Below are 12,603 nucleotides of genomic sequence, written 5' to 3'. Positions count from 1 at the left end.
AAAAGATCCCCAACCCCTAGTTCAACCCCCTAAGAACAATCCACTTTCTGGAGAGAGGGAGAATCAACAGAAAAGAACTCCAGCAGATAACAAAGAAAAAAACAAAAAGTGCGCCTTTTCCAAGCCAGAAAGTTCAGAATATTCATAACTCAGCGAGACGAAAAACAGTCCCCTTAGGTTCCTCTCTCAGAAGATCCATGGGGGATTATCGTACATGTATTGAGGAAGCCTACAGGTCAAGGGTCTTGTAGTCAGCACCACCTTGGGCGCTTAGAGGCTGGGTTCCAGCCCGCATATCTCCGCCAACAGGCTGGAAGCTGTAGTGGTGTCCAATACCTGTAGTAGCAGCATCAGCTAGCATCTGATGCGTGTGTTCGTTGGGGCCCTGCAGGCTGACAGTCTGGAGCGCATCCTGGGCCTCCTTAACACGCTTCTTGAATGTCATCCGGTCCAAGAAGAGTTGCTGACGCGCCTGCTCCAACTCACGACGCTCAGCCTCGATAATCTCTTCCATCTCATTGAATTGCTGCAGCTTGATCTCAAACTTCTGCAAGGTGACGTTGACTGCAGCAGAGACTAGGCGGGTCATTTCGCGCTCCTCGTGCGAGGCAAGAGCTCCGGCACGCGCGGCAGATGCGGCCAGGGCGATGGTGCCGAGAGTCTCCTTAGGCTTCGCGGAAACTTGCTGCTCGGCCTCACGTGCGGGATCCACGTCCATAGAATCTTCGGACTTGACTGCATCTTTGCCCTTGTCATGCCCTTTCTCCAGCTGGCTCCGGAGCTCCTTGCGGATCTCGTCGACGGACCGACCGGCGGCGGCGGCAGCTACTGCGGGCTCCACCATCTGGGCCAGGAAAGCCACAACAGAAAGAACAGGGTTTTCTGACTGGCTGATGGGGTCACGTCCGCTGCCCGACTGCGGCTCTGGGACATCTTCAACGTATTTGTCCTCGATCTCCAGCTGTAGGAACTTCATGACACACTCTTCCCGAGATCGTGTGCCAACGTGGCTCGCGATCTGTTCCCAGTTTTCATCGAAGTTTTCCAGGCCTTCCAGCAGCAAAATCACCTCTGAGTCTGACCACGGAGTGTTTTTGTCAGTGAAGTGAGAGTAGGTCTTGTCCTCGAGCTTAACGAAGTCCGAGGCATTGTGGCTAGAAGGCATTCGCGCCTGAAGGAAACAGTTGGGACACAGATCATACTTGGTGTCTGGCGTAGCGGCGTTGGCTGATGTCGAAGCCGATTTAGCGTAGTGGAATCGAAGTTTAGTGCAATCAATACCGCAAGAGAAGCAGTGTGCCTTCTTCTTGGATTCCCGAGCAACGTCCAAGCCGTTTGTTGCTTCGCCGTTGATCTGTTTCTCTTTATCTTCAGCGGAGGTGATATCTTTGCCTTTTTCATCGTAAATGGTGCGGCGTAGTTCGAGGTTGAGGTCGTCTTTGGATGCAGGGATGGAAGAGACAGCACGCTGTGTGCCTGGATGAAATTTGCCGGACGTGACGCTGTGGTTTGGCCCAGGCTGGAATGGCTGCAGACCCCGTGGAGTATCTGCGATAACTCGGAAGTGACCGGTGAATGGCGGGCCAATATTGGACGGCCGTGTCTGAGGGTCAACCTGCAGAGGTGTTAGATAAGATGCTTGAATGGGAAAAACACGGTCATTCACCTGGTAGTTGATCAAGCCCCACTGCTCAAGGAATGAGTGAACACGCATAATAGCACAGACGTCACCGGCAAGGTTGCGACGGCAAGCAGTAACAGTCAAATACTCGATGGGGTTCAATCGATAGGTATTGATCATGAAGTCTCGGTAATCTTTGTATGTAGCAGGCGTCTTACTGCGGTTGCGGCCATTGAAGAATTCGGCGAGAGCTTTCTTCTCGATTGGGTTAATGGTGTTCATATCAAACCACGTCGCATAGCTGGGGAGAATGATGGCGTGTGTTTGCGTGACGAGTTGTTCGCGCGCGGCGGCTTCCAGAGACGACTTGGATGGTGCGGGTTGTTCTTCACCCACAGCATCCTCAAGCCCATCTGTTCCCTCTCCTTGCGTATGCGACTCGCCCGCAGCATCCTCCAAGCCTTCGGTGTCGGGCTTGGCGTCGGTCTCAGTACCACCCATCTCTTCGTCTTCCGGTTCAACCCCGCCGTTGCGAGGTTTGGGAGATGCTGGGGCGTACATCGGATTGTCGGACCCAGGTGTATTCTCAATCTTCTTCACGGGCGAATTCTGGCGCGATTGCGCTCCTGTCCACAAATTTAGCACTCGGTGCAACATAAAAGCCATTTGAGAGTAGGCATACCTGAGGCTCCGCGAGCTGCATCAGCTGCGCCATCTAGGCCAGTCATAGACTGGACATTCTCGTGGGCCGCAGCTTGGTTGATGTGAGTGTCATCCATGATGGATCAAGGCAAACAGCTGTCGCGGTCGGCAGAATGTCAACTTCTTTCCGTATCAGTCTGTCTGCCGTGTAAAGCGCAATGGTAGTATACGATAAAACAGTAAAAAGCCAGTAATGGCGTGAACGAAGGCCGCGAGAGATGGAAGAGGAGACCTAAAGTGATGATTGGACGGGTTGCTGGGGGCACTTGGGGAGGTTGGTCGCGACACGCAAAACTCACGGGTGAGTGCCAAGAACTGAATCGCCACTAACCACTTTTGGACCAGGCTGCTTTCCCCGTGGTCAGGTGATTTATTCTACATTATCAATGTATGAGAACTACCTATCAAGGATCTGGTTTAATATTTGGAAGGTTCTGTAGTTAGTTATCAAGTTGTTACTATTAGTAATTTAATTTTGTCAGTAGAGGTCTACAAGACGGGCCACGTCATAGGGCATGTGTTGGAGAGTTGTCAGAGCTGTAAAACTTGAACTGCAGGAGCAAATAGCAAAATTCTAACTTTTCCTTGTCATAATGCCGAGCTCAACTATTGTGATATAGATGTTGGAAATGTCAATGTGCTCGTAGTCATATTTTACAAACAAATGAGATATATAAGATACCAATGAAGATTACTTCGGACTAACCGCTTTCTTCTTCTTGGTCGAGGACTCAACTCAACTCATCGTCATGCTCATCGTCTCTGTCTCTCTTAGCACCAGGAGGAGGAGAGTAAACAAGGGACAGGAGTGGAAGTGTGCCTGCCTGCGTCAGCTGCAAGTATATCGAGGTAAACAGTACGAGAAACAGGACTAGGTAGGCTCAGATTGAGCTTGCAACTTCTGCAAATATTTCAAGGGGAGTTAGCAGGGTTACGACTTCCCACTGTATACCTAGGCCTCGTTCCCGTGTATGATATAATAATGATAGTACTCCTCATGCGTTGCATTAGAAGACCGGACTATTGGCTTCTAAGATTGTCTGTTTCTCTCTTTTAGTACTTTGCCCATCTGAGCCCCAAGTGTCCGAGGCCAAAATTCGCAAAATGTTGTTGCATTCGCTAGCTAGGAGACAGAGAGAGAGTCAGTCCTTTCCGCGAAGCTTGTCCGCAAGTAATCAACATATTCGGTACTGACTTCTCCCGATGCGCAGCTTGTGTGCTTGCGAATCTCAGGATCGGAAGTTCTTCCACCCAGCCGGACATAGTTCGTCTCAAACACCGAGATATGCTTGATAAGTCCAGGCGGGAAAGTAAGGTCCTGACTCCTATCTACCTGAGGCAAACAACGGTCTCAACATTAAACACTGTATGTGAGACCGCTGGTAATGTCCGAGATAGCCTTAACTCCGATGGATTCCTGGAGATAAAATGGCCCAGCGGAGTTAACAACGATCGAGGTCTATATATCTAAATCGCTTCGCACCTCAACACCAAGATTCCTCTTTGATAAGAATACCCGGGATTTTCTTACAATTCTCACTCCCATATCATCCATTGTTACCATGACATCCTTCTCCCTCCCTGCAGCTCTAACACCGGCCCTGAGCGGCCGCGACGCCATCACCGATACACTCTATCGCTGCGTCCTCGGGCTAGACACAAATGACGTGGCCCTCTTCGACTCAGCCTTCACCTCTACCGCTACATTCTCCATCCGCGACAAGACCTTCTCGGGCCTTCCTGCCATCCGCACCGACATTTTCGACATGATCAGCAAGCTGGATACCACACACTTCGTCACCAACATCCGCATAAATATCGCCGACAGTGGCGTTAAAGCCGCAGCGACCGCCTCTGCGCTCTCGCAGCACTACCGCGGTGGGAAGGGGAATGAGCCTGATCAGCCACGGCTGATGGCTGGGGCGCAGTACTATGCTGATTTGGTAAAGGATGAGGAGAGTGGACTGTGGAAGATTGAGGCCTTTAAGATGACGACGTCTTGGGCGGAGGGTGACAGGGGTGTGATGAATTCAACTGAAGGATAGAGGTGTCAGGGGAAAGCAGTATTCCCGAGTTAAACACAGATATGGCCGACTTTAGATACAAGATGTGACTTGAAGGTAGCTCTCTCGCGTTCAAATCCGCAATAATTCATTTGGATCTCTTACATCCTCCACCGTTGTGTATGCTGCTTTTATATCCGTAATAGAAATATGATGAGTCAAGTCGCAGCCTCCTGGCTTAACTATTCGCTCGTCGGTACATGCTGACTTCCACCCGCAATAGCTTCACCAGTCCGGGCCCTCAGATAATTCGGTACTTCTTTATAAGGTAGATACGGGTAGTAAGGTATATAACTTATATATTGTAATATCTCTGCGATATTCTATTATAGGAGTAAATATAGAGTGATAGATCTCTCGTCACAGCTTATATTCCAGGCAAGCTCTCTCGCGTTTCACATATTAGACGTTATACTCGGTAAGTCGGAGACCTAAATATATGTCTAAGTATATATATCTTTATAGCGTTTGTATTGTATTTTGTGTATAATCCAGAGGCTATATATTAACTAGGACCGCTAGTTCTATAACCACAACTTGTAATGTCTCTGAATGAGAGGCATACTTAGTCGTCCGTATTCGGGGATGAATACCCTGTATCAACTAGGTATTGCAACCTACTTCTTGATAGTTTCCCTTCTCCTCTCCAACTATTTACCCATCGTAATGATACGCCATTAACCACATTTACCTAACCATAAATTTGCGGAGTCAATGGAGATTAAGTTGAAGGGCAAGAGAGGCAGGACTCAATTCAGTTGAACAACAGGATTGCAACATTATATAAAGACCTTGACCGGCTGCCTCCGTTCATTATCCCATAAACCTCCAACAATAGATGGGTTTATGAGTAAACATTTTGCTTCCACAACCGGGCGGAGATATATTGCCTTAGTTAATTCCTACGTTGTAAGCAGAAGATTCTTAAGGCCCCCTTCTGCAGCGATAGTGCGCTCGTACGCCTCCTGGAGTCCGTTAAACACCATCCACTCGGTTCCTGAAGCCTCATGTATGTGGCCACATATATGGAGCCTTGGTCGAACTCTCCATAGCGTCTGTAGTAGATGAGGACAACCGATTTGAGTAGGTCAAGATGAGCATGGGGCGGACCATGAGTAATCAGCACGTCAATTCCATCTGGTACTAAGGTAGCCCATATATCTTGATTTCGAGGATATTGGAAGGCCCAGTTACCATGACGGGGAGAATAAGGGCTTCCATAGACCTTAAGCTGGCGACCATTCGGGCAGGAAACTGTTACCTCCTCATTTTCCAGGTAGATAATATCGCCCCAGTAGAGTTGAGCTCGCTCAAAGGCTGCTCGACCTAGCGAATTATCCCAAGCTGAATCAAGTAATAGCTCATGATTACCAGCAATCACTATTTTAATAGCATGAGGTAGGTTACGTAGCCAGGCAAGTGCGTCCTGAAGTTCCTGAAAAGATCCAGACTGTGTGAGATCACCAGTATAAGGATGCCACCATCTGGTACGTCGGGTTTGATGATGAGACACGTCAGCGAGCAGCTGGCTGGCGTGGCTAGAGCCACTCATCAATGTGTACGGAGTAGAATTTGGGAAAGGCACTAGAAGAAGATGATGAAAGAACTTGATTTGGAATCGACAAAACTCGGGAGATGGTGGGTGGTAAGAGGAGAGCATCCCGAAGCGACGTGAGAAATATGTACACCAAAGTTAGGTAGGTGGTACCGTACGTACGTCTCAGTAATCAATAACCCGCCTGCCTGTAATCTATGACGGAAAATCGTGGTAATGTATATTGGTCAAATTGAATGGCAAAAAATTCCAACTCTCTAAAATACAATGGTCCGAAAAATGACATTTTGGATTGTTTGGTGAAATTCAACATGCCGAATGAGATCTGTATGACTTGATATCCGTCTCCTTTTGCGATGTGCTTCACCGGTCTCTTCCGTTAATCTAGGGCGACGAGAAGTGCCAGATGGTCTAGAACAAGCTAAACCAATCGATGAAACCGAACAGTCGCTGCTAGACCTTAAAGTATTACCCTCATTATCTGTGGCTCTTAAGCTAGGCTCTGAAAAGGTTGACTCAGAAGTATCGGACCCTTCGTTGGAAATCTGAAGCCTCCGAATGAATACCTCCATTTTCGTTAAGGTAACTTTGTGGTGATATTATATATAGTACTTTATATCGTAGCTTTCGCGGGTATAGTCGGCCGATCCGAAAGCCGGATAGAACTAGGTATATAGTCTTCGCCCTGGTATCTAAGTCTATATTAATACTAACAGTTGTTCTAAAAAATTTTAGCTAAGACTGGATGATAAAATATTAGACTTACTGTTGTAATATATCTGCAGCTTACTATACTATATCGAAGTTTCTTGAAGAATATCTGTAATTTACTTATCCTCCGAGACTAGTAGGTTTATTGAAGCTGGTTCGAGCAACCGATCTCAACAAAGCACTTTACCATTGCTCCAGGAATCTGACTGGGAGAAAGACAGAATCTATGACGAGGATTCACTACTTTATAGAATGGCGGGTCACTTTCTACAATAAGGCCGTGGTGAAGGACACTGAAGAAGACCTTCGCATTCGAGTCGTAAATCTGCTAATGGTCTCGAAAATGACCAAACCAGCGGGCCATAACTCCATGGCTAATGCATTTCGGAAAATGCGGATTGAATTTTCGAAATGCCAGGACATTTAGTATATAGGAGAAGATTCTGCATTGACAGTATCCCATGCTCCTCCGCTACTTGCATCCCACGCGCAGTGTGTGTCAGGACCTACTAATCATTGAGTTTTCTCTTCCTCAAACTCACAATCATTCCTTGCGCACCGGAATACAAAAACACGACCACGCTCGATCTGTCCACGAGAAAACTCTGAACAGTCACACAAGGGATTCCCATCTCGAATGCCCTCCCAGTCATCAAAGACCATACAAGGGCAATGTCCGCAGAAATAACGCCATCTGTCCCTATTGCCGTTATAATTGCTGCTTGTCTGGCGACGAGACATCTGAGCGCCGCAGCAGTCGGGCGCCCGTGAGAACAGGCGAGGGATTGCTCTGGGCATATTGAGAGAGATGGAGGCAATGGTGTCTAAATTTTGTCAGCTTGGAAGTGATACCAGCCAAGCCCCTTACTTACAGTGGTTTGAGTGGCCAGTGGCAGTGAGGAACAACTGCGCGTATCTCAGGCTAAGACCAACAATCAGAGGAGCACTATAAGGCGGGAGATAATGCCATTAGAGGGGATTATAGAGGCATCTTATACTCGATCCGTCCCGCTAAACCTGACACAAGTCCTAGCAAATTCTCCTACAATTGGCCAAGGCCAAAATGACCGTGAAAACACAGAATGACGAATACCTGATTGTACCCCAACAGCTGTCAGCGCATAGATACCCAAAATTGCCAGATTAGTCGGAATCGAACATACTTCAGTTGCCTGCGCTGACGCTATTGAGATCGTGTTCAATTCTCGAATATCTCATTCGCGAATTCAGAAAACCCTCGCTGCCCATGACGTGAGATGAAAAGCCACCAGGATTGGTGTCTCGCGTTGATGCATGATCGACCGAGCCACGATAACAGCGACTAAGAAGTGTTTGATTTTCGGCGACAGGATTGGTTATTGCGAGTCTGTGCTGCCTTACATGCAACCGTCAACTGCGGAATGACCTAACCATAAGCCTGAATGTTGGATTCTCGAATTTTGGATTGGTCCACCAGGTACATCGACAAGTTGTCTTTAAGCATGATCATCACTCGTGCGTTTCTCTGCGACTATATTGGCCATCTATTTCTGAGTATTCGCGTCCCGCACGAGTCTCTGAACAACTGCCTAAGGTAGGCACAGTGCCGCACAGACCATCTGCAAGGCTATAGATACCCCCGATCGCACTCAGAGACTTGTCCTATCCACTGAGCTTACCGTTCTCTTTTTTACCTTCCTATCCCTTTCCCTTATTCGCTATCTGGTCGGCTTTTCGGCTGACTTGTCAAACTTGATCGTCTCTCCTACTTCGGCCGACTCGATCGCATCATGGCATTTTTTCGCAATCTACAGGACATGCCAACCACGGTAGGCCTTGTATTACCACTCTACATTGGCGGAGCTGATTTCTTTTTATCATTAGCAACAAGAATTCGAGGTTCCGAGTAACTTTGACTTCGACTCCGCAGCCAATCAGGAATTGTTAGTGATCTTCCTACTGACGACGACTTGAAATATATACCTCAAACACGTCAGCGGCAAATGGTTACAATACCAAAGGCGACGTGAATTAAAGCTTTCTTATGGCCGCAATAGAAATGTGTGTTGAGGGGGCAGTTGGATCAGCATGACTATCCACTGTAAATGTCCAGCTCGGAAAGGCGTTCAGGTAACAGCAAAGTCGCCAAGGACAATGAGGCTAGCGCAAGCCGGGGAGAAAGCAAAAGAGATAAATCCAATCAATGGAATATCTCAAGGACAGGAGTCGCCTTTCCGGGTATCTACGTATCAAGTATCACGCGCGCGAAATAGCCTTGCAATGCAATTGCATAATCCCCGCCTGTCCTGCTGCATTATGACCCGTAATGTTCAGCCATATGCTTCTCCCCGCCAGGAGTCTGTCTTCGACACTCCTGCTGGCGTTTGGACGAGGGAATAACCAGTGGAGAGTGGTTGAGAGCTAATGTTGGTTTGGGTAGTGATGATGACAAATCTTATGCTGGGCTTTGGCTCGAGGGCCAAAACCCAATGGAAATTGAGTATCATGAACTGGAGATGATTGATGTCTCGTTCCAGCCGCCTATACCTCCCATAGTATACTCCCAACCTGAAACGGTTGGTGACAAGCTTGACGTCGCGTCTTCTTTCACTAGAGATGCCGCGCTGGATTCTGACGCTTACAATACCGCTGCCTTGCACCAGTGGCCATTTCAGCCGGCCCACGAAACCTTCAATCAATGGTCTTTAATCAATGGTTGTTCGATCAATACTTCCTCTCGTTCGTACTCTGTGCCCTGATTACTTGGAGACGGTGACTTGCTAACTAGCCCATAGAAGCCCAGTGGAACGACCAGATACCACAGTCAGTTCCTGCATATGAAATCGAGCATGTACCATCTGCGAGTAAAATTGCTCAGAGTCCCTTTCGACCACTCCGGCCAAAGCCAACACAGCAGCAGACCCAAGTGCCCAGACTAGCAGCGTCAAAAAAGCCATTGCATTGCACGAAGTGTTCAAAGACTTACAATTCCCCGGGTGGGTTGAGAAGGCACGACGTTAAGGGGCACGATGCAGAGAGGAGAACTGGTGGTCGGCCTTCAACTAGCTCAAGACGACTGTCTTGATTGTTGTGAAGGACAAATAATCGGATATTTGCGTTTCCTTGGGTATTGCTAGTCGAAGTTACTCGTGGTTTAACTAAGAAATCCTTGTGGTTCATTGTTCTTACAAATGGTACTTGTATGACATTCCCAGGAAGATTGAAGCTGATTCAAAACACCCGCAATTATCTGTCAAGGAGCTTACGGTATTACCACGGGCCTTAGTGATCTCTCCTGGCTGGTCTGCGATCAGAAATCGAGGCTAAGATGAGAGTGTTGGAGAACGAGGCACGATCTTGCTATAGCAGAAACTGGGTATGAGCGAGAAGCCCATTGAACTCAGTTTTGAGTTACTTGAGGCTGTTCATGGCCGTCTTTGTAAAATCTGACTCAAATATGGAATAATAGTCAAAAAGAGACGGGGCGGGGTCCCATAGACTAGCTGTTTTTTTGCACAGTCCGCATATCCTGAGGAGGCCCAGGCCTGACCAATCGGGGCGTCAATACAGGCGTAGTACTTGTGGTATGATGCTTCCAGTTTTAGTTATGTGCATGCCGAGCGTTTCAAGGGAAACGGCACGGTCCAATGAAATTCTGCTTTTGTCTGGCTGAAAGGGTCAATGCATTGGTCGTGCGACTTGGGTGATTTCTTACCTGGCTTCTCACCCCGTCTATAGCGCACTCACCCTTGTCACCCACGGTCGCGCGATGCTAAAGTGGCGCTCACCATTATATCACCTTCCACTTATATGTTATTAGCCTCTTCTACGCCCGAAATTTCTCACCCAACCCTCACTCTGCCTATTGTTGTTGCACTCAGTCCTTTTCACCGCCCAATTTTCTCACTCTTGTTCTATATACCTCTCCCACAAATAGTCTGATACATACGACCATAGGGTGTGGAAAACAGGGCTTCCCGTCCGCTCAGCCGTACTTAAGCCACACGCCGGTGAGTTAGTAGTTGGGTGGGTGACCACCAGCGAATCCTCACTGTTGTATGTTTTTTGTTTTTGCTTATTCAGTATAGCAATAATAGCATGTTCATCTTAGGCCCCGTTATGGAAGTCTATAATAAGTTTTTAGAAATTAAGCTTAACGAGACATAAGCACTTGACGTGCATATCTAACGTTATGACCATCTAGGGAGAGAGGTCACCTGACCCAATGATAACGATGAGACATAAACTGTCTTGTCCAGCTATAGTCTATAATTCTCAGCTGCTTTATGTTCCCCTCTAATATTTGAACTAACACATACGACCATAGGGTGTGGAAAATAGGGCTTCCCGTCCGCTCAGCCGTACTCAAGCCACACGCCGGTGAGTTAGTAGTTGGGTGGGTGACCACCAGCGAATCCTCACTGTTGTATGTTTTTCGTTTTTATTTATTCAGTATAGCAATGGCATATTCATCTCAGGCTCTTAAAAGGGGTTGTTTTGAGCGTTGACTTCCTGAAGGAAAGTCGAAGAACATGGTTTTTCGATTTTGTTGTCTCTCATCCTCTTCTTCCAACGGGTCAAGTTTCAAAGGCCCAGCATTTAGCACCTCAAGGTAGCAGTTTTCCAGATGCTTGTTTAGCAGCGGTGTAGGAAGCTCTCTGATCTTGCAGATAGCACTGCTTGTCATGTTGGCTACCTGTATAGGCTCAGGTGGGGGTGATGGAGGCTCTCCGGCGACCCTTTTTGACCGGCGAGACCTGGTTGATTTCTTGGGGCCATGCTGGCCATGAGAAGGGTGCTGGTACAGATCCGGTGTGTCGAAGAAGATTCTTGTGAAGATAATGAAGGGTTGTGCGCTCTACCTTCTGGTTTTGTTGCCCTTCCTGTAGACTATGCAAAGGACGCTTCTCGCTTACGTTCGAAGAATAAGGCAAGCGGATGACAAGTCGTCTCATGTCCTCTGATCGTCAGACATATAGTTTTCTTTTTTTTTCTTCTCTCCTCGTACTTGGTATTTGGTTGAAAATGCTTTCTTTCCTCTGAATTGATCTGCCAGGTAACAGTGAGGACGAAATGGTAAAGTTGCTGAAGAGGGAAATCTAAAGATCAACCTGAGTGCCCACGAAGGTGTAGAGCTGAGGAAAGGGAAAAGGAAGAAGAGCGGATCCTGAGACGCCATTTCTATGTCAACGCTATCTCTGCGAGGCGCCAGATCGATCTTGAACAAGGAGTAAACTAAATAACGAAGATGGAAAAAGAAAGAAGAAGCAAGTTACAAAGTGGAAAGTGGAAAGTGTCACGATTGGCACGTGTAGAACTCGTACCTTCCCGTTTGGGATCGTACCGTTGGTCGTTTGCGCAAGTAATTGTACCTTCCTTTATGGCTAAGCGAGGATAGGGCTATGCCCCTAAAGGGGTATAAGGACCTGTTTATTGTTTTACGTTTTGTTTTCTTTTCCTTTCTTCTTTATACTTGATATTTGATTAGTAATATACTTCTTTTATTGAAGAGAACCTGGCACGTAATATAATATTAAGTATCACCCTAAACCTAAACTTTCGAAGCCGTATAACTGTATAGACAATTATTACGATTAGTCCTAGTCCGGTTTCACCCTACCTATCCTAAAACTAATTAGAATAGGACCAGCTATAGTTCTACTATAATAGATCGCTGCGATTGGTAAGGGAAAACAACCTATAGTACTAGATTATCTTATAGAAGAAGCTGTAAACCTTAAAACCCCGACTCCTACTAGAATATAGGACCTAATTAAAAGTATTAAATATAATGGCCCTAAGGAGGGTCCTTCGACTCCTTCTATCTAAGAGATTATATATATAACTCTTAGTAAGGAACGATTTATTAAGCTAGCTAATTAGTTCTAAATAGTTGAAGATAATAACTAGATAATATAAGATAAAATCTAAATCTTAATTATAGAGAATAGAAAGTCTAAGGAAGCTATTAA

General features: G+C 46.9%; 3 protein-coding genes across 3 annotated transcripts, besides 4 other annotated features; 1 reads left to right on the top strand and 2 right to left on the bottom strand.

Moving 5' to 3' along the window:
• Nucleotides 1-229: 229 nt before the first annotated feature.
• rscE (uncharacterized protein) lies at nt 230-2,400 on the bottom strand (the record flags this gene model as incomplete). The annotated part of the gene is made up of 3 exons (XM_057186278.1): nt 230-1,615; nt 1,667-2,247; nt 2,304-2,400. The coding sequence occupies 3 exons, from the start codon at nt 2,398-2,400 to the stop codon at nt 230-232; spliced, it is 2,064 nt and encodes a 687-aa protein (XP_057043048.1).
• A 1,485-nt stretch (nt 2,401-3,885) lies between these two features.
• N7518_005350 (nuclear transport factor 2 family protein) lies at nt 3,886-4,368 on the top strand (the record flags this gene model as incomplete). Its single annotated transcript, XM_057186277.1, has 1 exon — nt 3,886-4,368. The coding sequence occupies one exon, from the start codon at nt 3,886-3,888 to the stop codon at nt 4,366-4,368; it is 483 nt and encodes a 160-aa protein (XP_057043047.1).
• A 920-nt stretch (nt 4,369-5,288) lies between these two features.
• On the bottom strand, nt 5,289-5,938 carry N7518_005349 (uncharacterized protein; the record flags this gene model as incomplete). The annotated part of the gene is made up of 2 exons (XM_057186276.1): nt 5,289-5,351; nt 5,408-5,938. 2 exons carry the CDS (start codon nt 5,936-5,938, stop codon nt 5,289-5,291), a joined length of 594 nt encoding a protein of 197 aa, XP_057043046.1.
• Nucleotides 5,939-10,369: 4,431 nt separating this feature from the next.
• Nucleotides 10,370-10,498: a sequence feature (Protein overlapping with rRNA (N7518_005348, KAJ5796808.1) was converted to a misc_feature.).
• Nucleotides 10,499-10,568: 70 nt separating this feature from the next.
• Nucleotides 10,569-10,687: a sequence feature (Protein overlapping with rRNA (N7518_005348, KAJ5796808.1) was converted to a misc_feature.).
• A 271-nt stretch (nt 10,688-10,958) lies between these two features.
• Nucleotides 10,959-11,057: a sequence feature (Protein overlapping with rRNA (N7518_005348, KAJ5796808.1) was converted to a misc_feature.).
• A 27-nt stretch (nt 11,058-11,084) lies between these two features.
• Nucleotides 11,085-11,139: a sequence feature (Protein overlapping with rRNA (N7518_005348, KAJ5796808.1) was converted to a misc_feature.).
• Between the last annotated feature and the right edge of the window lie 1,464 nt (nt 11,140-12,603).

The sequence above is a fragment of the Penicillium psychrosexuale genome (genome assembly GCF_028828465.1).
Source record: "Penicillium psychrosexuale strain IBT 29551 chromosome Unknown utg000003l, whole genome shotgun sequence".
Taxonomy (NCBI): Eukaryota; Fungi; Ascomycota; class Eurotiomycetes; order Eurotiales; family Aspergillaceae; genus Penicillium; species Penicillium psychrosexuale.
Note: the sequence above shows the minus strand (reverse complement) of the source record. Positions and strands in the feature narration are given on the sequence as shown.